The sequence below is a fragment of the Dendropsophus ebraccatus genome, chromosome 2 (genome assembly GCF_027789765.1).
Source record: "Dendropsophus ebraccatus isolate aDenEbr1 chromosome 2, aDenEbr1.pat, whole genome shotgun sequence".
In the NCBI taxonomy this organism is placed as follows: domain Eukaryota; kingdom Metazoa; phylum Chordata; class Amphibia; order Anura; family Hylidae; genus Dendropsophus; species Dendropsophus ebraccatus.
The window spans coordinates 28,945,214-28,968,778 of NC_091455.1; the positions used below are offsets into that span (position 1 = coordinate 28,945,214).

At 43.6% G+C, this 23,565-nt stretch overlaps 1 protein-coding gene across 1 annotated transcript in view; it reads left to right on the plus strand.

Annotated features, from left to right (window-relative positions):
• The first annotated feature begins 11,075 nt into the window (after positions 1-11,075).
• ANGPT1 (angiopoietin 1) overlaps positions 11,076-23,565 on the plus strand; it is a 219,659-nt gene continuing 207,169 nt past the window's right edge. The window contains exon 1 of the mRNA XM_069957200.1: positions 11,076-11,827. Coding sequence (XP_069813301.1) covers positions 11,525-11,827 — 303 coding nt within the window. The 5' untranslated portion in view covers positions 11,076-11,524. The remainder of the gene's footprint in view (positions 11,828-23,565) is intronic.

A 23,565-nucleotide genomic window follows, 5' to 3' on the forward strand; every position in this document is an offset into this window, starting at 1 on the left:
TACCCCTTTAAGGTGGTTATACACTTTCAATAACTGTTGAATTCCCTTCCTCCCCATACACATGAACATTCAGCTTGGTAGAATTTTCCTGTGTTCACTATGTCAAGCAGGTAAGCTGCAGCTAGACAGTCCTGGCAGCGTCTTATCTCCCCTATCTCCACTGACATCATCTGTTTGTGGATTCCCCGGTGACTTCCATATAAGGCCCTATTCCACGGAACGATTATCGTCCGTATTCGGCCGATATCGGCGGCTACGGACGATAATCGTCCCGTGGAATAGAGTGCAACGATTAGCCAACATCGTTCATGTCGGCTGATCGTTGCAGTCGCTTGTTTTTCAACATGTTGAAAAACAAGCGACTGATATAGCAGCGATCTGCTGCCGTCGCTCCGTTGAATAGGAGCATCGGCAGCAGACGCTGCTATATCCTATTAGCTGCCCGGACGATCAACGTTCACCCGGGCAGCCCCCCTGCAGCTCCCCGCCGCCCCTCCCGCACTCACCCATTCGCTGCAGCCACGCTGAATAGCGGCGGCAGCGAGCGGGGAATGAGGAGCAAACGAGCGCTGAGAGCGCTCGTTTGCTCCTCTAGGCGGCCCGTGGAATAAGGCCAATACTGTATACTGATGGCCGAACCCACTGCTCGCAGCCGACATAAGTACTGTATGAAGTGTATGGGGACCTTTAGTTTTGCTTTGAACAAGTCATTTATTTGTGATTTGTTCCCTGCTTCAACTTCAAAACTTCTACAATTCATAACGTGGAAACACATTCTTAGGGCCCTATTCCACCGGACGATTATCATTCGCATAATCGTTAACGATTAACTATCTCAAACGACCGCTATTGCGAAAGACCTGAAAACATTCATTCATTTTCATGGAACGATAATCGTTACTTATGATCGTATTTGCGATAGTTTTTTCTTCGCTATTTCTTTGTTATTGCGTTTGTATCTACTGCGAACGACCGAACGATGTCTTATTCAATGCAAACGATTTGCGAACGTTTTGCGAACGAGCAACGATAAAAATAGGTCCAGGTCTTATAAAGCGTTCAACGATTTCTCGTTTGGTCGTTAACCGTTAACTGCATTTCAACCGAACGATTTTGTTTAGATTCGAACGATTTAACGATAATCTGAACGATAATCGTCCGATGGAATAGGGCCCTTAGGCTATGTTCACACTACATAAGTTCCTCAGAAATCACGGGCGTTGTTACAACAGCCGTGATTTCTGCAGTGCTTACGTAGTGCTGCAGGCTGAGGGAACCCCCGGACGGAGTGTATACACATGGTATACACTCTGGCCGGGATCCCTAGCGGCGCCGTGAGAAACTATTGTGTGCAGTGGGGAGTTTTGATGCAGGCGCGTATGGATGTGCCCGCATCAGAACTCAGCGGCACTAAAAATAATCTTATTAGAGACCGACCGCTCCATGACCCAACCGGGTCACGGAATGGCCGGTCTCTTACCAAATGTGAACACATCCTTACAGTGATAATATATGGTCATGGTATGGCGGTAACATTACTATTAGCTATGAAGAATAATCAAGAAAGCTCTTATTCCACCAGTAACCCTGGGTACCTATAGATGGTGGAGGTTATATCCTCAAATGAAACCATTGATTAAACCAAGTTTACTTTGTCTAAGAAAACAATGTACAAGTAAAACAAATAGCGCGGTATTTCCTCACATTAACAACATGGTGGATAAAGTAGTTGTGCAAATCTGTGAAATAGCAGGTCACCATTATTTACATTGGGGTCAGTTGGTTCTAGTTCCAGGCTGATGATGGTAACGCTTTAACTCCGGTGACATGACTTTCTTCCCATTGAAGGATAATTATTTAAGTAATGTGTTTTGGAGTTTTCTTGACCGGTGATGAATGAGTAGAGGAGCTGAAGGTCCCAAAGTAAAAGCAAGCCGGCATTTCCCCGGAAAAGACAAACAAGCAATGTCCTGTGTCAGGTCGAAAATAGAAGGACTACAGCGAAGAGCTCGAGTGTTTTCCTGAGAAACACCACAAGGGGGTCTCATCTAATAGCTTTCCGCACCACAACTCCTGAGGCAGCAGCCTTCCCATCCATCATCTGTCGCTGGGCTGATTGCTGGAGGCTCGGACAAAAAAAGGGATTGTCAGTCCTCGTAGAACATAAACCAAATATCCTGCGCTAAGCAAACACAGCTCTGAGAATCCGAAGGAGAAGGCTTGGAAATCGCAATCCTACGTATTCATTCATTAACCTATAAACAATCGCAGCTTTTATACCTTCTGCATAGTAATTTACCGACACAATGAGAGGGATTTGCTAAAAGGTGTCATTTCAGTCACTGGAGATTAATGGCTTCTCAAGGGTGAAAAATGACTCTCGGCTGAGTTATTCCAGGCGCTTAGTAAATCACTTTTGTTGGATAATATTGGGACTGGTTAAGAGCTCTGTAAATACTGACAACAACATTTGTTCACGGGGGAGTCAAAGGCTTACTGCAGTGTCCCAGAACATGCAGACTACTACTCCTATTATGGCCATTTCTATTTCTGTGTCAATGCCTGTTCTGGTAAGTGTTTGCACTGCAACTGCTGCTGGTTTTCCCCTAGTATTCTCTGGTATTGTGCATTTTCATGTGTATTCTCATGTATTCCTGTGTATTATTACAGTGTACAGTGGTATGCAAGGCTGTTGATCACGTGACCTGTAACCATGGTTCCTCCAATGGCTGACTAGCTCTGGCCAGGAGCAACCATGTGACCTCCCACTTCCTGCTGACAAGTCAGTTCAGCCCCTGCTTCCAAGCAAGGAGGTTGTGTGGTTCTATCCTCTCCCACAGAAGAGTGACTAAGTCTGCTGCTATATACCAGTCTTCGGCTGTATCTGCCTGCTCAAGTGACCGGATTCTTCTCTCTCATCTGGGTGTCATTCCGTTATCTCTCCTCATCGCTGCAAGGATTCACAGCAAGTATTATTCTCAAGCTAATCCACCCAGCAACGTTATTCCTCTCATACTCCTACTCCCATCATCCGGCACGTATTCTCACAGCCTATGCAGCACCACTCCTGCTTTATTTGTCAAAGCCTGCTATATACCCGGTTGCATCCGGACAGAACTGTTGCTACTAGTTACCTCATCTATAATAAAACCGCTGTTACTGAACCCTGGCATTGGTGTCCACTAACTGGTGCCCTGACTAGGTGCAGCGAAGAATCGCATGCCCATCATCACCCGCAGATTCCACAGACCGGCCCTACAGCTGTGCTGCCCTCAGGCCTATACCGTGACAAGTATAACCCCTGCAGCTGCCCCGGTCATTGCCCGCTCATAACACCAGCACTGCGGAAGTGGCCCCCAGGGGCCAGGGCATCGCATTTTTGGCGTCACAAACAGGATATAGACTGTGTTGTGCCAACTGTCAGTGCCCCCAGAACTGTACTGCTACCCCCCAGAGACTTTGCCAATTACTATGGGGGTGATTGAAGTGTTTCGGGCCCTAAACAGTACACAAGATGGCCGCCGTCTTCTTCAATTTCTGGCTGCGCCATACCCCGGAGAGGAGGGGGTTAACAGCCATGCTGCCAAAGCGCGGGAATCGTCCGGCGCCATAGACTTTCCATTGGCTGCTCCTGATTGGCTGCCTGGGCCGGATGACGTCACTGTTGCTGGGCAGATTCTGGAACCTGATCCTCCAGCCTGGCGCTCCTCCCCTTCCTGCTACAAGTTCCGGCCAGAGCGTGACAAGATGGCGGCCCCCGAGAAACGTTTGCCTGCAGCCGCAGCACCAGTGATGCCGGAGCTGCTGGAGAGCAATCCTGCCTGCCTGCTAGCACCGCTCCCATCCTACAGCGACACCAGCTGGGCCGCTGCCCCGTCGGACGACGGAAGTCTTCGCCGGGCCTTCATCCCGGCCTCTGCTGATCAGAATGAGGGGCCCATACCTGAGACCAGCATTTCTCCGGGACCCGGTCACTCCAGAACCGCTGACCTCGCTTCTTGTACCGGAGGGTTCACATCACCGGAGGGTGACCTGATCGTAAGTGGACCGACTCCTCTGTCCTCAGTCCCTGGCCCTAAAGGGGAGAACTCTGCTAAGGCCTTCATATCCCCGAGTCTGTGGCAACCTCCAGGGCGTGATTCGCCGCCCCTGCCGCAATGGATGCTCGGGCCGGGGCCTAAGATTATGCAGCTGATCAAGGACATTCAGCAGGCCCTCGCTGCCCTGTCGTCTGCCACTACAGCTGCCACCGCTATGCCTAGCGCTACTCCTGCAGCTTCCACTACAGCGGGCCCGTCTACTATGGCAGTCCCCTCTACTGCCCCCACTGCTGTGGCTAAGGCTGCCTCTTCTACCACGACCGTCACCTATCATGTGGCCCCCATCATCTCTCCTATCACCATGGTGACGCCCAGCATTGTAGTCACTACGGCATCCAGTGATGCTTCTGCTCCAAGCCCTTCACGCTATCGCTATCCGTGGAAGAAGAAAAAGAAGAAGCCTACTCATCGTCCTCCAGGACATTTCTGCTAAGTATCCTTACAGAGACCAGAGCCCTTAAACTGTTTTGTTGTTTAACTGTTTTGTTCCAGTTCCTGCAACGTTTAAGGTTCGTGCCTGGTCCTCCTGACCAAGTTCCCTGTACTAACCAGCCATGAGCTGATGGACACTTACCATTACAAAAAGTTCTCTAGTGCCTGTCCCAGAGCCTTTTACATGGACGATGTCTAATTGCCTAAAAGAGACTCTACCTAACAGAGACACTTAACCCATTCCTTCCTAATGCACTTTCCTGTGATTGTGTGTTCCACACAGGGTATTATTGCACTCATTTCATTATTGCATTTTTTTTTCTACTATTGCATTCCAGTGTTATCGAAGTCTTTGTATTTCCTCCTCTGAGTAAGCACAAGGTTACATAGATTGCCTCAGAGTAGAGTGCCTCTTTTGTAAAACAGTATATTTTCCAGTGTCTGAGTCAGATAGCTCCTCCTCTGAGTAAGAGAAGTCAGTATATATATATACCTCAGAGAAAGTCCAGTTTATGTAGGAGTGTATTTTCTCATCCAGTCTCAGTATTGTGTATTATTATCATATCTATAGCTGGAAAGATTTAGTTGAGCCAGTTCGTATGCAGATTTTTCTCAGGTTTTCATGCAGATTTTTCTCAGATTTTCATTCAGATTTTTCTCAGATTTTCATTCAGATTCATGTGAGCCAGTTCTCCTCAAGACCTCGCAGTATTTGTTGTCTGTTGTGTTTCCTTCCTTTTGTTTCCAGTATTTGTTCGCCTCTGTCTTGTCCCAACACAGTAGTTATCACACATAGTCATACCTAACCTTCACACTTGTCCATACATATCGCACCTTGGATACCTTTTCGTGTGTTTGGCCTGTGGAGTGCTTGTGTGTGTGATTGAGTGGTATGAAAGGGAGCTCCCCATGTATGTTTGCTTTTATTATTTTGTTCTTTTCTCTTCCAGGTATCCAAGACACTACTCAGACACGCCAAGGTAGTACACAGGTCTTCACGTTCTCTTCCAGTAGGGTAACACATTTAACAGAAAACCTACTGTCTAACTGGCTGGAATATTGAGGGTCACCCGCCAGCAGTTAAGTTGTCCTGGCTTACACGTCAGATGGTTCACGCACTAGCTACCTGGTCGCCAGAGTACGTTAGGCACCCCTAGGTGAAGTCCTGCCACTAGGGTTTCTCATCCTCTCTCTCTTCTCACCTGTGCCTTGGGCGTGGGAAACACACACCTCATCACACTCACTCTCATCATTCATTCCTGTTGTTTGATTGTCCAGTCTATTCATGTTTGCTGCCTTCTAGATTCGCCGAGGTCGGCTCAAATTTGCTAGGGAGGTATGCAGTGTCCCAGAACATGCAGACTACTACTCCTATTATGGCCATTTCTATTTCTGTGTCAATGCCTGTTCTGGTAAGTGTTTGCACTGCAACTGCTGCTGGTTTTCCCCTAGTATTCTCTGGTATGGTGCATTCTCATGTGTATTCTCATGTATTCCTGTGTATTATTACAGTGTACAGTGGTATGCAAGGCTGTTGATCACGTGACCTGTAACCATGGTTCCTCCAATGGCTGACTAGCTCTGGCCAGGAGCAACCATGTGACCTCCCACTTCCTGCTGACAAGGGAGTTCAGCCCCTGCTTCCAAGCAAGGAGGTTGTGTGGTTCTATCCTCTCCCACAGAAGAGTGACTAAGTCTGCTGCTATATACCAGTCTTCGGCTGTATCTGCCTGCTCAAGTGACCGGATTCTTCTCTCTCATCTGGGTGTCATTCCGTTATCTCTCCTCATCGCTGCAAGGATTCACAGCAAGTATTATTCTCAAGCTAATCCACCCAGCAACGTTATTCCTCTCATACTCCTACTCCCATCATCCGGCACGTATTCTCACAGCCTATGCAGCACCACTCCTGCTTTATTTGTCAAAGCCTGCTATATACCCGGTTGCATCCGGACAGAACTGTTGCTACTAGTTACCTCATCTATAATAAAACCGCTGTTACTGAACCCTGGCATTGGTGTCCACTAACTGGTGCCCTGACTAGGTGCAGCGAAGAATCGCATGCCCATCATCACCCGCAGATTCCACAGACCGGCCCTACAGCTGTGCTGCCCTCAGGCCTATACCGTGACAAGTATAACCCCTGCAGCTGCCCCGGTCATTGCCCGCTCATAACACCAGCACTGCGGAAGTGGCCCCCAGGGGCCAGGGCATCGCATTTTAACCTTGAACAAGACCCTCCATCTCGAGCGAAAGAGGGTAACAGCTGCCTCCAAGTGTATGAGCCAAGAGGGCCATAGCTGCCACCAAGTGTAGGAGCCGAGAGGGCAATAGCTGCCACCAAGTGTATGAGACAATAGGGCCATAGCTGCCACCAAGTGTATGAGCCGAGAGGGCAATAGCTGCCACCAAGTGTATGAGCCGAGAGGGCAATAGCTGCCACCAAGTGTATGAGCCGAGAGGGCAATAGCTGCCACCAAGTGAATGAGCCAAGAGGGACATAGCTTCCTCTAAGTGTATGAGCCAAGAGGACTATAGCTGCCTCCAAGTGTATGAGCTGAGAAGGCAATAGCTGCCACCAAGTATATGCGCCAAGAGGACTATAGCTTCCTCCAAGTGTATGAGCCCAGAGGGCCATAGCTGCCTCCAAGTGTATGAACCAAGAGGGACATAGCTGCCTTCAAGTGTATGAGCCAAGAGGGCCATAGTCCAAGTGTATGAACCAAGAGGACTATAGCTGCCTCCAAGTTTATGAGCCAAGAGGGACATAGCTTCCTTTAAGTGTATGAGCTCAGAGGGCCATAACTGCCTCCAACTGTATGAGCCCAGAGGGCCATAGCTGACTCCAACTGTATGAGCCAAGGGGGCCATAGTTGACTCCAAGTGTATGAGCCAAGAGGCCCATAGCTGCCTCTAAGTGTATCAGACTATAGAGCCATAGCTACCTTCAAGTGTATGAGCCAAGAGGGCCATAGTCCAAGTGTATGAGCCAAGATGGCCATAGCTACCTTCAAGTGTATGAGCCAAGAGGGCCATAGCAGACTCCAAGTGTATGAGCCAAGAGGGCCATAGCTGCCTTCAAGTGTATGAGCCAAGAGGTCAATAGCTGCATTTAAGTGTATGAGGCAAGAGGGCCATAATCCAAGTGTATGAGCCAAGAGGACTATAGCTGCCTGCAAGTGTATGAGCCAAGAGGGCCATAGCTGCCTCCAAGAGGACAGGAGACAGAATACAGGGGGTTACTGGGCAGTCCCCTCCCCCTGCACAGGAAGCTCCGCCCACACACTGCCCAGCAACATACAGGAGAGGAGCACTCAGTATACAGCATTGTATTAGTGTGTGTGTCTGTGTCCCTGTATGAGCGTTTATGTGCCTGACTGTATGTGCCTCTGTATACAGCATATGTACTTATGTAACTGTATGTGTAAGACATATTCACATTGACACACATACACACACACACACACACACACACCTGAATGTCAATTCTTTGAGTGGAGAGTTGCAAGAGAAATCCCACTGAATCCATCGAACAGGCAAAATTTCAAGCGTCTTCCATGGCGTGGGCTCCGCTTGAAGTTCTGCATCTTTTGCTCTGTGTTAACGGGCCCTAACAATATGATGATAACCAGCATAGATATGCACCCCCACCCTAAACTAAGGCACCCCCCTAAAGTAAGTCCTCCCCCCAAAGTAAAGCCGCCCACCACTTGCTATCCAGAACTCACCTAATCCCCTCATGGACCTTCACAGCTGGCACCGCAGACATACTGGTCCACGGCCCCCACGTCCTGCCACACGTCCAGATGCACGCTCCTGGTCCCGCTGCTGGTCAAACTAAGGACGTTGAGTATTCCGGAGGGGAATTCCCTGAAAATAAGACATAGTGCCTCTTTGGGAGCAAAAATTAAAGGGGTTATCCAGCGCTACAAACACATGGCCGCTTTCTTTCAGAGACAACACGACTCTTGTCTCCAGTTCTCTGGAAGAAAGCGGCCATGTTTTTGTAGCGCTGGATAACCCCTTTAATGTAAGGCACTGTCTTATTTGGGGGGAAACTTAGTATACCAGATGTCTGATGCTTTTTTCTGTGTCGCACAGCGGTATAACGAGTCCTAAAAAGCACTTTTGGGTAGCTGTCCTACTACAAACTGTAGTATGACGGTATACAACTGCGTATACTAGCCATATACCAGTACCAGTATACTGTACCACTATCAGTATCAGTACACCGTATAATACTGGTATATTGTATGTTATATAGTTTTTTTATTTGTGTCCCAGAGTATCGAATACTTTTGAGCCCCCCAGATAGTATACTGTACTCGAATGAGTATACTCGCTTATCTCTAGTCATAATGAATGCTGATACCAGGAGCTCTGAGGTCCGGTCCGCAGAATACTGAAAGTGCCCGGACAATATTTTGCCGACATATAAATGCCTCCTTAGAGCATAATGTAACATACTGATGTATCATAACTTCACTTTGTAATTAACTTTGATGAAAAAGGAAAAGTCCAAAGTGGAGAAGCTCTTTAAACTGGTTTTAGAAACTTATACAGATTTGTAATTTACTTCTGTTTAAAAATCTCAAGTCTTTCCACACTTATCAGCTGCTGTATGTTGTTCTCTTTTCAGACAGGAACAGTCCAGAGCAGGAGAGGTTTTCTATGGGCATTTGCTGCTGCTCTGGACAGTTCCTGACATGGACAGAGGTGGCAGCAGAGAGCACTGTGTCAGACTGGGAAGAATACACCACTTCCTGCAGGAAAAACAGCAGCTGATAAGTACTGGAAGACTTGAGATTTTTAAGTAGAAGTCACTTACAAATCTATGTAACTTTTTAAAAACAGTTGATTTGAAAGAAAAAGATTTTCACTGGAGTACCCCCTTAAGATCCTGTATCTTATGCCTTTCTGATAATCCAGAAAATTTGATAATCCGGATTATTTATCCAGATTCACATTAAACTTTTATGTTCAACTTTTTTCTAACCTCTGTGGGTACACAGCAGCAGTGTCACCCAACCACCCTCATTGTCTGCCAGATCAACTGTCTTAAAAGCACCTGTCTGGTGCTATAACATGAGTTGATTGGACGGAGGAAACAATGATGGGTTCATGGTTTCCTCCATCTAATGCTGGGTTTACACGGAGCGATAATTGGCCCGATCGCACGATTAACGATTTCGAAGTAACAATTTTTTTTTTATAACGATCAGCGTTTATACGGTACGATATATCGTACGGAAAAATCGTTTTGCGATCGCGCGCCCGCAGCGGCGGTGGCCGGAGCGGCGGTGGCGGGGGTGGCGATCGGAGTGGCGGGGGTGGCGATCGAGCCGGCGGCAGGGGGCTGCGGATGAGCGGGGGGCCGGGCTGCGGATAAGCAGGGGGCCGGGCTGCGAGCAGCGGGGGCGGGACTTTGGCGTGACGACTGTTTACACGGAACGATCGGCGATTTTTTTGCGAACGACGAACGACGATTTAAGAACAAGTTAAAAGAACAAAATGAACGATTTCTCGCTCGTCGTGCGATCGTTCGCTGGGTTTACACGTACGATTATCGTTCGAATTTGATCGTTCCGTGTAAACCCAGCATAAGGGTCCGTTTACACAGAAAGATTATCTGACAGATTATCTGCCAAAGATTTGAAGCCAAAGCCAGGATTTGAAAAGAGGAGAAATCTCAGTCTTTTCTTTATGACCTGTTCTCTGTTCATAGTCTGTTCCTGGTTTTGGCTTCAAATCTTTGTCAGATAATCTTTCTGTGTAAACGGACCCTAATCCACACATGGTCATTATAGAGCAATTATAGCGGGGGGAATTCTTTCAAATCACCTGGTGTCAGAGATTTGTAATTTACTTTGATTACAAAATCTCCAGTCCTCTAGTACTTATCAGCTGCTGCATGTCCTGCAAATCTATATCTATGTCTATGACATAGAGCAGCTGATAAGTACTGGAAGACTGGAGTTCTTTTTTAATAGAAGTAAATTAAAAATCTCTGTCACTTTTTGACACCAGTTTTGAAAGAAAAAAAAATCACCGGTGTTGCCCTTTAAAGGGGGTTTCCAGCAAAAAAGCTTGTGTTAGAAAGTTATATAGATTTGTAATTTACTTCTGTTAAAAAAAATCTCAAGTCTTCCCATACTTATCAGCTGCTGTATGTCCTGCAGGAAATGTTTTATTTTCAGTCTGACACAGCGCTCTCCGCTGACATCTCTGGCCGAGACAGGAACTGCGCAGAGCAGGAGAGGTTTTCAATGGGGATTCATAGGCTTGAGATTTGTTAATAGAAGTAAATTACAAATCTATATAACTTTCTGACACCAGTTGATTTGAAAGAAAAAGATTTTCGCTGGACAACCCCTTTAATCAATGTGGAAAACAAATCCCAGCCGGAGTAGTCGCACTCTTCCTCATAAAGCCAATAAAGGCGTTACCTTTCATCGTGCCTGGCTGCCCCCCTATACGCTTCTCGCTACCTGCAAAGAGAGAGAGGAAAAAAAAATCCTTTAAGTTTTAATCCGCTGACAAGGACAAACTGCCTCTTGGTGCGCCTGTCTCAGGCTGTTAGTTGTTGTGTAGAATAAGCCTGATTGAGGTCATGCATGCAGCCACTTTGTAAACTGATATCTTTCTCCTCAAACCACCAGCTATGCTTTGCATAGGGGCGCACTCAAATTCCTCTCAAGCCATCTCTTAGGCTGCTTGCAGCTTGAATGCCTTAATAAAAACTCGGAGGGTCGGAGTGGAAATAACAGATCGGCTGCAGCAGCCAGAGTCCAGGGACCAGGGCTTTCCATGTGTGCAGCCGACTGGTTAATCTTTAGACTGCAAATGAGGATAGACAATAGATCCTTGGCTTCTAGGCACTAACTATATCTATTGGAGCTGAAGATTTTTAAATTCCGCAGCTGGAGACGTCTCCCTGCTGGATCCTCGAAGAAATTTCAAAAATATTTTTTTTATATATATTCTTCATCGGGATGGCATCTGGAATTTTCTTCGCCCTTTGCCTTGCGCTGATCACCGCCATAGAGTGCAATGTGCAGAGGAAAGGGACGGACGGCAATGGGAGAAGATACAACCGCATCCAGCATGGCCAGTGCACTTACACTTTTATCCTTCCTGAACATGATGGGAATTGTCGCGAGGGCACGGGCAGCCCCGACCAGTATAACACCAATGCCCTGCAGAGGGACGAACCACCTATGAATCAGGATTTTCCGTCGCAGAAAATCCAACATCTGGAGCATGTGATGGAAAATTACACTCAATGGCTGCAAAAAGTAAGTGCCCCTTTAAGAAGTTGCTTTTTTTCTTTTTTTGCTGCTGGAATGTTTCATTTCTTCTTTGCTAATAATAGTGTGTTCTAGAACAGGACGGTACTAGATAACAGAGTTTGCAGCTTGTTTCGCCGGTAGTATACACTATAACTATAAGGAGCTGGGATTATAAATAAGGTTTTATAATCCTCTATATATAGAGCGGCAAATGTCACCCGGCATACCTGGGACGTGGAGCTAACCTTTACAGGACGGATGAAGGGGGCTCATTGTCATCCCACTCCGATCATTACTGTAACTTCTAATAAAGCTGGGAGAATTAAAGGGGACAGAAGCTTCACAGGTCAGGGCTGCACTGGGGGAAAGCTGATCACATGCAGGCTCCTAATACTATTGATCAGCTGCGTTACATGGTGCTCACTGGTATCACCGGGGTTAAATCCCAAAGCAAAGTGACACAGTTATTAGTTGGTGATCCTTCCCTATGATAGTTTTACCGGGAGTTTCTACCCCATACAATCCCCGCTATGAAGATATAGCGCTGCCCTGGTCTGTAGCATCGTACAATCTCCAAGATTCATCCGAAATTAGCAGCAGATTGTAACTTGTATTTGTTGTTTCTCCTATATCTTGGTTATGTGTTATTTATTATTACAGTGTAGCAGAGCGGTGTTTGTCATTTGGCACATGGTGAGAATACAGGATGGGATTGAGTTATTACAGGGGAGTGGAGGTTACTGGTGTGCTCACTGAGACCTCTCTATGTTACTATCTATCTATCTATCTATCTATCTATCTATCTATCTATCTATCTATCTATCTCCTATCTATCTATCTATCTATCTATCTATCTATCTATCTATCTCCTATCTATCTATCTATCTATCTATCTATCTATCTATCTATCTATCTCCTATCTATCTATCTATCTATCTATCTATCTATCTATCTCCTATCTATCTATCTATCTATCTATCTATCTATCTATCTATCTATCTATTATCTATCTATCTATCTATCTATCTCCTATCTATCTATCTATCTATCTATCTATTATCTATCTATCTCCTATCTATTATCTAATCTATGTATCTATCTATCTATCTATCTATCTATCTATCGACTTTCTTTATCTTTCTTTCTTTCTTTCTTTCTTTCTTTCTTTCTTTCTTTCTTTCTTTCTTTCTTTCTTTCTTTCTTTCTTTCTTTCTCTCTCTCTTTCTCCCCCCCCCCCACCTTGTATGTTTCTAATACTACTTATATGTTATCTATTAAAACATTCCTACTGTACAGATGTAGCAGAGCAGAGTGTGTAATTCAGCACAAAAAAAGTTTTCTCCTGACATACATCCTAATATATAGACATTGAAATGTACAGGAATTTAGTGAGTTTTAATGTTAGAAATCTATCTATCTATCTATCTATCTATCTATCTATCTATCTATCTATCTATTATCTATCTCCTATCTCCCTATCTATCTATCTATCTATCTATCTATCTGTCTGTCTGTCTGTCTGTCTGTCTGTCTATCTATCTGTCTGTCTGTCTGTCTGTCCATCTATTCATCCATCCATCCATCCATCCATCCATCTATAGTCCGTCTGTCTATGGATTTGAAAAGAGGAGAAGTCTCAGTCTTTCCTTTATGACCTGATCTCTGTTTATAGTCTGTTTATCATATATATATGTATGTGCCTATGGCTCTATTTATAATAGAGTAGCATACAGCATCTATGTATAGGTTGCACTTGATAGCCCTCCTGTATTTAGCCCTGCCGTCCCTGTATGCCTATGTGCAGTGACAGGTTGTATATAGACTGAGGTGTAATAATCTGATGGCATTCCCCCTGAGCAGTCAGTAAGGTCAGCCGCATGTCCATGACCTCTGCTTCCTACAATCCCACTATAGTATGTAGTGATAGATGCCCCCCATATACCTTGGCACTGTTATATAGTAATATATCACTAGCTATCTGCATATCATAGAGACATGTAGTTGTGTTTCCTGATCTGATCAGCCTTCTTGCTGCAGGCATGTCATGCTGTAATAGCTTTGCCGCCTGCCTCTGCATGTTTTACCCTATGCTTTGCATGTTACACATGGCTATGGATACTAGTGGCCACTAGGGACCCTCCTGAGATTTCTACAAATCTAAGAACATCGCCTGTAAACTTAAAGAACACCACCGGCCTGAGAGAACTTGTAGGGATTGATGAGCTCCCTGTAAGAAAACCTGGCCTTGTAGCCCCTGTATATAGAGACAATGGCCGCCCAGATACAGCAGAACAGCAACCGACCAGAGCCCCCCATGTCATATCACACGCTGACCTAACATGTTAAGAAAATATTTGCTTTCCCTCTTGCCTTTGCATCTGTGAATTTTTAAAGGACACATCTGACCCTTAAAATTAACTGTATCCAGATTATACTCCGCATGGCCGGGGAGCTGGGGGGGAGAGCTTAACCCTTCGGGATCAGGAATCGGGGAGATTTTCTTTCTTTCTTTCTTTCTTTCTTTCTTTCTTTCTTTCTTTCTTTCTTTCTTTCTTTCTTTCTTTTGATTAAATATTATCTAACTGTATATTTCATATCTAACTCCTGATTATCTATCTATCTATCTATCTATCTATCTATCTATCTATCTATCTATCTCCTATCTATCTATCTATCTATCTATCTATCTATCTATCTATCTATCTTTCTATAATACATTCATGCCGGCTGTTAGTTCTATCTGGCTGCTGTTGTAGCTTATACTTTACCAATGTTAAAGACTCATTCACATCTGTGCAGGTGGCTGAGATATTGCTTTGCTCCTCAGTCTTTCTTTGTTCTCCATCCTATTTTTTGGTATAGCCATCATCTAGCCTGCTACCATAGGCCGACTGTTTCCTTGCTACTGTCTCTGTCATTTGTCTGAGCATTTGCATGTGATTGTCTTGGCCATATTATACATGGTTCTTGCATGTTTGTAGCTTGCTTTTTTTTTCAGTTCGGAAGTAGTAAGAAAGTACCTGCTTAATCATACTGCAAGTCCTCTGCTCCTCTCTGCTGCAGTCACACTTAGTGACTGCTCAGCTGTCCTGCAGGTATTGCTGCTCCTATCAGCTGCAGTCATCCTGCTGATTTAGTGCTCAGTATTTGTTACTTCTTGTAGACTTGTGTGTATTTCTTGTTTGATTACTGGTGGTGTTGCCCATCCTGCACTCCTATTAAGACCTGGGGGCATCTGAGTAAGGAAGCTATTATTAGGACCCCAGGAAGGCAACTGCCATAGGTAAAGTATGGTTCTGCAGCTTAGTGACCTTGTATTCCTAACATTATCTATCTATCTATCTCCTATATATCTATCTATCTATCTATCTATCTATCTATCTATCTATCTCCTATCTATCTATCTATCTATCTATCTATCTATCTATCTATCTCTTATCTATCTATCTATCCATCTCCTATCTCCTATCTATCTATCTCCTATCTCCTATCTATCAAAAAGAAGCAACAGCAGCACTTCGAAAGAAACAGTGATGTTTACTCACCCAAAACTGCCTTTTTGGAGAGTGCTGCACATTTTTTTTTAGAATATATTTATCTCTTATCTGTCTTGTTTATATATAGGAACTATCTATCTATCTATCTATCTATCTATCTATCTATCTATCTATCTATCAGCTATCTATCTATCTATCTATCTCCTATCTATCTATCTATCTATCTATCTATCTATCTATCTATCTATCTATCTATCTATCCTTTATCTATCTATCTATCTATCTATCTATCTCCTATCTATCTCCTATCTATCTCCTATCTATCTATCTATCTATCTATCTATCTATCTATCTATCTCCTATCTATCTATCTATCTATCTATCTATCTATCTATCTATCTATCTATCTATCTATCTATTATCTATCTCCTATCTATCTATCTATCTATCTATCTCCTATCTATCTATCTATCTATCTATCTATCTATCTATCTATCTATCTATCTATCTATCTATCCTTTATCTATCTATCTATCTATCTATCTATCTATCTATCTATCTATCTATCTATATCAATACAGTAACATTGCTTTTAAATTATATAAATTAAATGAGAACATAAACCCGCCAGTGCTAATCTGCCTAGGTAAACATAAATATACATCTCTCCCCATTGTGTAACTAGGCAGCGCTGTCTCTCAGGATTCTCGGAAGGATAGATGACAAGCCTGACAAACCAGAATTTATCATTTTCCTGTTACTTTCTCACAACAATATAGAGATTTCAGCTCTGCAGGAATTTAAGCTTTTCTTAATAAAAAAAAAGAAAAGTGCTTCAAAGTGACAGAGTTGAACCCCACAGCTGGAGGTTCACCCTTATCAATTGTCGTCATACACCGAATTTCATTTGCATTAACCGCGTGTTGTTGTGTCTAAGCCCTGTATAATGAAAACCTCCATCTGACTTGTTATGAATTGAAAATGATCCACCGGGGGTTAATAGTGTTTGATCTGTCCGCTTGTGTTTATAAGCCGGCGTGATGAAAACTGCCACAACATTGTATGACTGGCACTTCAAGGAACGGACCATGGGAAGTGACTGTGCCGAGGTGTTTATACAGTTCCACAGTTCTGCAATGACATGAAGTGAATATTTGGCAACACAGTAATTGGAAGTGTTTATGTTATCCTGACAGCCTATGGCGTAGGGACCGACCACCACCTCCCAACATAATAGGGTTTATTGCTGGTCGGACGCTGGGCGATGGGATTGTCAGTTCGTTTTACATCAAGCTGATCTGCACTGTATATATTGCTGTTGGAGTCCATTCCATGCTGAGCCCTGCCGGGTCTGGAAACATCAGCTCTCAGGACATCACCAGACAGCTGCTGGCGCTTCCACTTTTGTTTTGACAGATATCAAATCTTAATCGTATTTGTTGGTTGATTACAATGGTCCGAAAATGGAAACAATGTTTCACTATTGCCTGTTGTATGATTATTATGAGAATGTGTATACTCTATCTGATTACCTTATACATCCTTTTTTTTTTTTTTTAACATATATAGGTATAAGCTAGCTAGTAAGGTTAGGGAGAGGAGGGGTAAATGCACCAAACACTCCCTAACTAAAGCAGTTTACAATATAGTAATCTCTTCTTTATACAGAACATATTTCCATGCTCAATTCTATCACCTATTCTCATAAAAAAGGATAAGTCTTCATTCAGGGAATAGTAGGCGGAGACATGCAAATTTATTCATGTACACATATACAGTCTCCTGTCACTTTTATATGACAGTATTGTGGCCAGTATGTTATGTCCTGGAATGGAACCTACACAAACTAAAACTAGAATGGGAAGACTTGTTTCTCTTCCATGTTCTAGACCAGGGATGGGGAACCTTCAGCCCTCTAGTTGTTGCAAAACTACAATTCCCATCATGCCCGGACAGCCAAAGCTGTAAAGGAGTACTCTGGAGAAAAAATATTTTGAAATCATACATTTTTGTATAAGGTCAGCTGCTGTATGTCCTGCCTTAAGAGGTGTATTCTTTCCAGTCTGATATGCTGCCTCCTCTGAAAGGAACTGAACAATTCAGGAGAGGTTTTATATGGGGATTTTCTACTACTCTGGACACATCCTGACATGGACAAAGGTGGCAGCAGAGAGCATTATGTCACACTGCAAAGAACAAACCACTTCCTGCAGGACATAAAGCAGCAAGAAGTACTGGAGGGCAGTTGATTTAAAAAAAATATATATATTTTTTCCTCTGGAGTACCCCTAATACATCATACTGTTATGTGATAGTACCTACACAGGAAGGTTTTGTAGCTTAACTGCATTTTGGTTTCACAAAGTTTGTCAAAATTGTGACAAGTGTGTAGTTTGTGATTGGAATTGCAACTGATGTGAATGGGACTGATCGGTAATACCGCACAAAACCTGTGGAAAGATGTAATATAGAAATAAGCAGCTCTCTATAGTGTAGAAATCAGGCAGAAGGACATCAGGAAAGAGAGAAAATGGAGATTCTCACCTGATTGTGTTGTGCAAATACAAGGCACAACACTCAAGCACAGCAGGTATATGAACCGCAGCCACTCCCAGGCAACCACAACCGGATAGTAACAGCAACAGAATCCTCCACTCCACAACTGGGTCCAACGGGCGCAGGTCCAGGTAAAAAAGCAGGGCAAAATAAAGTACTAAAAACTTAAGTGTTTAAAAAATTAAACACTTAAAGGGGTTGTCCAGCGAAAAAGAATTTTCTTTCAAATCAACTGGTGTCAGAAAGTTATATAGATTTGTAATTTACTTTTTTTTTTAAATCTCAAGTCTTCCCATACTTACAAACTGTTGTATGTCCTGCAGGAAGTGTTGTTTTATTTACATTCAGAGACAGTGCTCTCTGCTGACATCTCTGGCCGAGTCAGGAACTATCCAAAGAAGTAGCAAATCCCCATAGAAAACCTTTCCTGCTCAGGACAGTTCCTGACTCGGCCAGAGATGTCAGCAGAGAATGTAAATAAACAACACTTCCTGCAGGATATACAGCAGCTTTTAAGTATAGGAAGACTTGTGATTGTTAAATAAAAGTAAATTACAAATCTATATACGGATTGTGACACCAGTTGATTTGAAAGAAATTTTTTTCCGCTGGACAACCCCTTTAAGAAAGGGATCAGTGCGATCCTGAAACGCGCTGTGTCGTTTTATTTAAATAAATATTTTTAGTACTTTATTTTGCCCTGCTTTTTCACCTGGACCTGCGCCCGTTGACCCAGTTGGGGAGTGGAGGATTTTGTTGCTGTGGAAAGATGTGGCACTCTATGTTTTTAAATCTTGTACAACCCTCCTATTTCTGCACATAGAGACACAAGGACTTCTTAAATGTTTTTATTAGTTGGCGTCTAAGCATTTCGACCACAACCAATCAGGAGAACAAGATGGGAGAAAAATGTGCTCAGCATGTCCCCCCCCCCCCCCCCAGCTCTTTGTCACATGATCGAGATGGCCACATAATATCTATGAGTCTATGAGACCATCTTATTCATATAAACACAGTGTATGGAGAGAGGTGCTTCTTCTTTTCTTCAAACTGGATCTGGACCCAACTGTTCAAAACTGTTGCAAAAGCTTGTTTGTTTGTTTCTTGGCAACTGGTATGCTTTAACTATGGCCAGCTTCAACAAAGAGAAAAGACAAAAGCACACCTCATTGGTCTTTGGTATCGTAAACTCCCAGTTACAGTGACTATTGGCTATGGAATCCAATGTAGCAGATGAAAATATTGAAACGAAAAATTTACCAGTTTGGCAGTTATCACAAAGAACTAATAGAATAATTTGCTTTAAAAAATAAAAAAAAATTAGGTTCAAATATTTGTGGGAATGTTTTTATCTCATCAGTGGGATGTGCCATCACTTCATGATGGGTCGGGGTGTTGTATTTGAGACCCCCACCAATCCTGAGAAAATGGGGTTTTCAGGGCAATGTTCTCTGTGCAAGGGACCAGTGTACTCGTAAATGAAGCCGGCTGACAACTAAATACTAACCATTGAGATGCTCCTACCATAGTCCCCAACACTGTACATAGTAGATCATCCTCTAATGACTATCATAAAATCTAACAGGTCAGAACTAACTAATCTTAGAAGAATACACAACTTCCTTAATGCAGGTAATAAAACCTGTCCGTAAGACCACCAGACCAGATTTTCAAGTTTACCGCATACAATAAATAGTGACCATCTTGGAGACAGCCACCATTTTTTATTGCAATTTTGGGTGGTCGTCTCCATGATGATTCATTTTCTTTGGTTTCCAACAATAATCTGACATGTTCCTAAAGGTCATAAATGTAAAAGTTGGGCAAACCCACCAATATCAGTAGGATCCTCCAACTACCTAAAGCGACTCTGTACCCACAATCTGACCCTCCCAAACCACTTGTACTTTCAGATAGCTGCTTTTAGTCCAAGATCTGCCCTGGGGTCCGTTCGGCTGGTGATGCAGTTATTGTCCTAAACAAACTACTTTAAACTTGCAGCCCTGTGTCAAATTAGTGTGGCCTAGATTGTGTATGCATTAGGCTGGCACACCCTCTCTGTCCCTTCTCCCCGCCCTCCTCATCATTAGGAATGCTCCAGGCAGATTGTCTACTATTCCCCACCTGTTTAGCCCGGCACATGGGCTGGATTGTTAAGGCACCTGTGCAATGTTCAGAGAAGAGAAAATATTCTAGGGGCATTCCTAAAGATGAAGAGAGTGGGGAGGAGGGACGGAGAGGTGTCGCATTTCAAAGGCATGGGTATCCAAAGTCAAACTGGCGTGGCCTAGAGTACCCATGTCTTTGCATTGCGACACCTCTGTGTCCCTCCTCCCCAGCCTCTTCATCATTAGGAATGCCCCTAGAATATTTTCTCCTCTCTGAACATTGCACAGGTGCCTTAACGATCCAGCCCATGTGCCGGGCTAAACAGGTGGGGAATATGAGACAATCTGCCTGGAGCATTCCTAATGATGAGGAGGGCGGGGAGGAGGGACAGAGAGGGTGTGCCAGCCTAATGCATACACAAATCTAGGCCACGCTAATTTGACACAGGGCTGCCATTTTAAAAGTTGTTTTTTAGGACAATAACTGTATCACCTGCCGAACGGACCCCAGGGCAGATCTTGGATTAAAAGCAGCTATCTGAAGGTACAAGCGGTTTGGGGGGGGGGGGGTCAGATTGTGGGTACAGAGTCCCTTTAATGTGTATGAGGGCCTCCTGACTATTCTCTTAAGGAAGCTGTAAGGGGAAAGAATGGTTGGGTATGTTGGATTTCAACATGCTTATCCCTTTGTTCCTAGGAAGATAAGCTACTCCCCATTCAAGGGACATGCATGCTTGGCTAAGCATTTATTGTAGATAGAGGGATCTGGAGAGACAGTTGTTGGCCAAATGAATGTTTAGCCACAGCTATATAAAATTTATGGCCAGCTTCACCTTTGCTATTACAAGCTCGTTTTTTTGTTTTTAGTCTTGAAAAACAAGACTAAAAACATAAAAATAAAAAAAAACCTTTTGACATGTCTCAGAGATATATCAAAAGTTTTGATCAGTCTGGGTCTGAGTGTTCAGATCATGACTTTTGAGGAGAATGATCTGGGAGATCATTATGTGGGCTCTATGCCCGCAATCTTCGCCCATCTCCTTCGGATCAGTTGCGATCCGATCTCTTAGACTTTTGACGTGTTTCTATGATGTTACCAAACATAAGCAAGTTCCAACAGCACCAAGAAACATGGTCCAGACAGGCTTAGAATATGTTATATGTGGATGCATGCTGGCATGGAGCAAGCCTAAAGAAGAGGAGAATCCAATAGTATCCGTTGGTGAAAGACCCATTGGGTCGAAATGTTGCACCTTTGTACCAGATCATTTGAATAAACATTGGACTTATTTTCACTTAAGCATGCAGTTCGATTCTCCCCTACTTCATGTTTTTGTGACATGTCAAAAGTTTTTTCTAATGACAGATACTCTAAAAATTTGAGGTTGGGGTCTGAGTGTTTAGACCTCTACTACTCTTTAGAACCAGCAGGGAGAAACACTAAGTTAAGTGCTGCTGTCCAATCACTGGTGGAGATGGACTCTATAGAAAGTCTTAGCCAAGTGCTTCTCTAGTGATCAATAGGGATCTGATCGCAACCGATCAAAAATTTGGATTCTCTATGATATGTCAAAAGTGACAAGGACCTCTGTCTGGGAGTTTTCATATACGTGACATTTCAAGGGTCTTTATATGACTTTAAGGTATCATTTGCATCCCTTACTGTAAGACTGGAGGTGAATTAAGGCCCTGTCGTCCATAGAGATTTACCCATTGTTAAGATATTTCCGTCTGGTTCGCGATCAACTGTATTTCTGAATCTGAGTCATCCCTGTTAACGATTCAATGGTTTTATTCCAACTTTCAGTGTATCCAATGTTCTGTTTGGCGGAATATTTTTCTGTGGGATTAGGTATTTTTCTGGGATACAGAAGATGATCATCAAAAATAATAATTTCATCTTGGAATCTGGTAACCATTAGACCTATTTTTGTCTTACGTCTCATAAGAAGTAACTAGATTCTGATGATTATTAATTGATTGGAGGAAATGAGTAGAGAGAAGACATTGGGGGATATTTCATGATTCCGGGAGAGGGAAGCACAGAAAATAAAGAAGAGTCATTGTGTACTTTTTGTCACAGATAAGAGACATTTTCCATGTCTAGATCTGGCTGTCATCATGCGACAAGCTTGGAGGAACATTCTCTTGGAGATATCGTATGGTCTCACCACAAACCATAATAGGACATGCTTCATGTACAGTTGACGGTGCGAGTGTCTCATCTCCATGTCTTTGCATTCCTTGTGTTTTATTTAAGTAACCAAACAATGGAGATGATAATGTTGTGTATTCCTTACATAGTGAAACACAGATGGAATTTCTTCTTATGTATGGGGCACAGACCTCAAAAAATAAACAGGGTAAGCCGACCGCTTACAGGATCGTAGAGCGCTGAAAAGCATTCATGGCTTGTTCTGTATTAAAGAATAGGGGGATAATATTGAGCTATTTTATGGGTGGTATGTGCGGAGGAAACTCTATAGTTTTCCCCAAATGACTAAAGATGAGATCACAGGGAATGGCTTTTGCATGCAGGCAAGAAAGTTGGCATGTTTTTGTAGAGCTGGATAACCCCTTTAAGCTTAAAGAGTACCTGTCATTATAAAAACTATCACAGAGACATGTCAAAAGTTTTGATTGGTCATGGTCTAAGTGTTCAGGAGAATAAGCCGGGATAAGTCCATGCACAGCAAACTCTCCCCACTCTGTGTCCATCCTGGATGGCTGCATAGACTTACATTACACGGAGTCGGGAGAGACTGCACTGCTTGCGGACTTCCGTCAGCTCGTTCTCTGGATGGATCCCAGTCAATCTGAACACTCCAACCCTAACCAATTAAAACTAAAGATGAATGTGCATGGTCTATTGAGTATAGTATTCGCTCGTAAGGCATTCTGCTCGGATGCTAGTGTTTAAAAAGCTTGTTGAAAAGCTGAGCAGCTCTACATGGATACAGAGACACAATGCGACGATAATGTATTATCGTCTGACTGTTACTCCATATCCATAGAGACCTGACCTTCTGGATTAGCAGAGGATCTCTCTGCTGATACAGAACATTTGACAGGTGACAGGTACACTTTAAACCACATGGGGGAGCCCAGAGGCAGAGGGAGCTGCAGAAAGGGTTCCTACGGCAATCTTTAGATCCAGGGAGCCCATAAGAGATAGGCCTAGCAGACCAGGATTTTAGTTCCTGTTTTAAACCAGCGATCAGTCGACATCGTGCATGTTGGCTGACTGTTGTTTTACAACATGAGCCATTACACAAAGTGATTATCGGACAGAGTGGCCAGTAATCGTCCAGTTATGGCCAATAATCGCTTTGTGTAATAGTACCCTTACACTGTGCCCATTTAAATCAATTGGTTGTGTATTTGACAGGACAAGGACAAGTCCTTCATACCAAGAGATTCCCATTGTAACGCTCCAATATGGCCAAGGGATAAGGATCCTAAATAGATCATAAACACGTTTCTCTTCTAGCCAACACAGAAATAAGGGTCCAATGTCAACTACACACCCTTTGATGGACCCTGAACTCTGTCTATATGTCATGTTACTCCAAGTGGATAATAC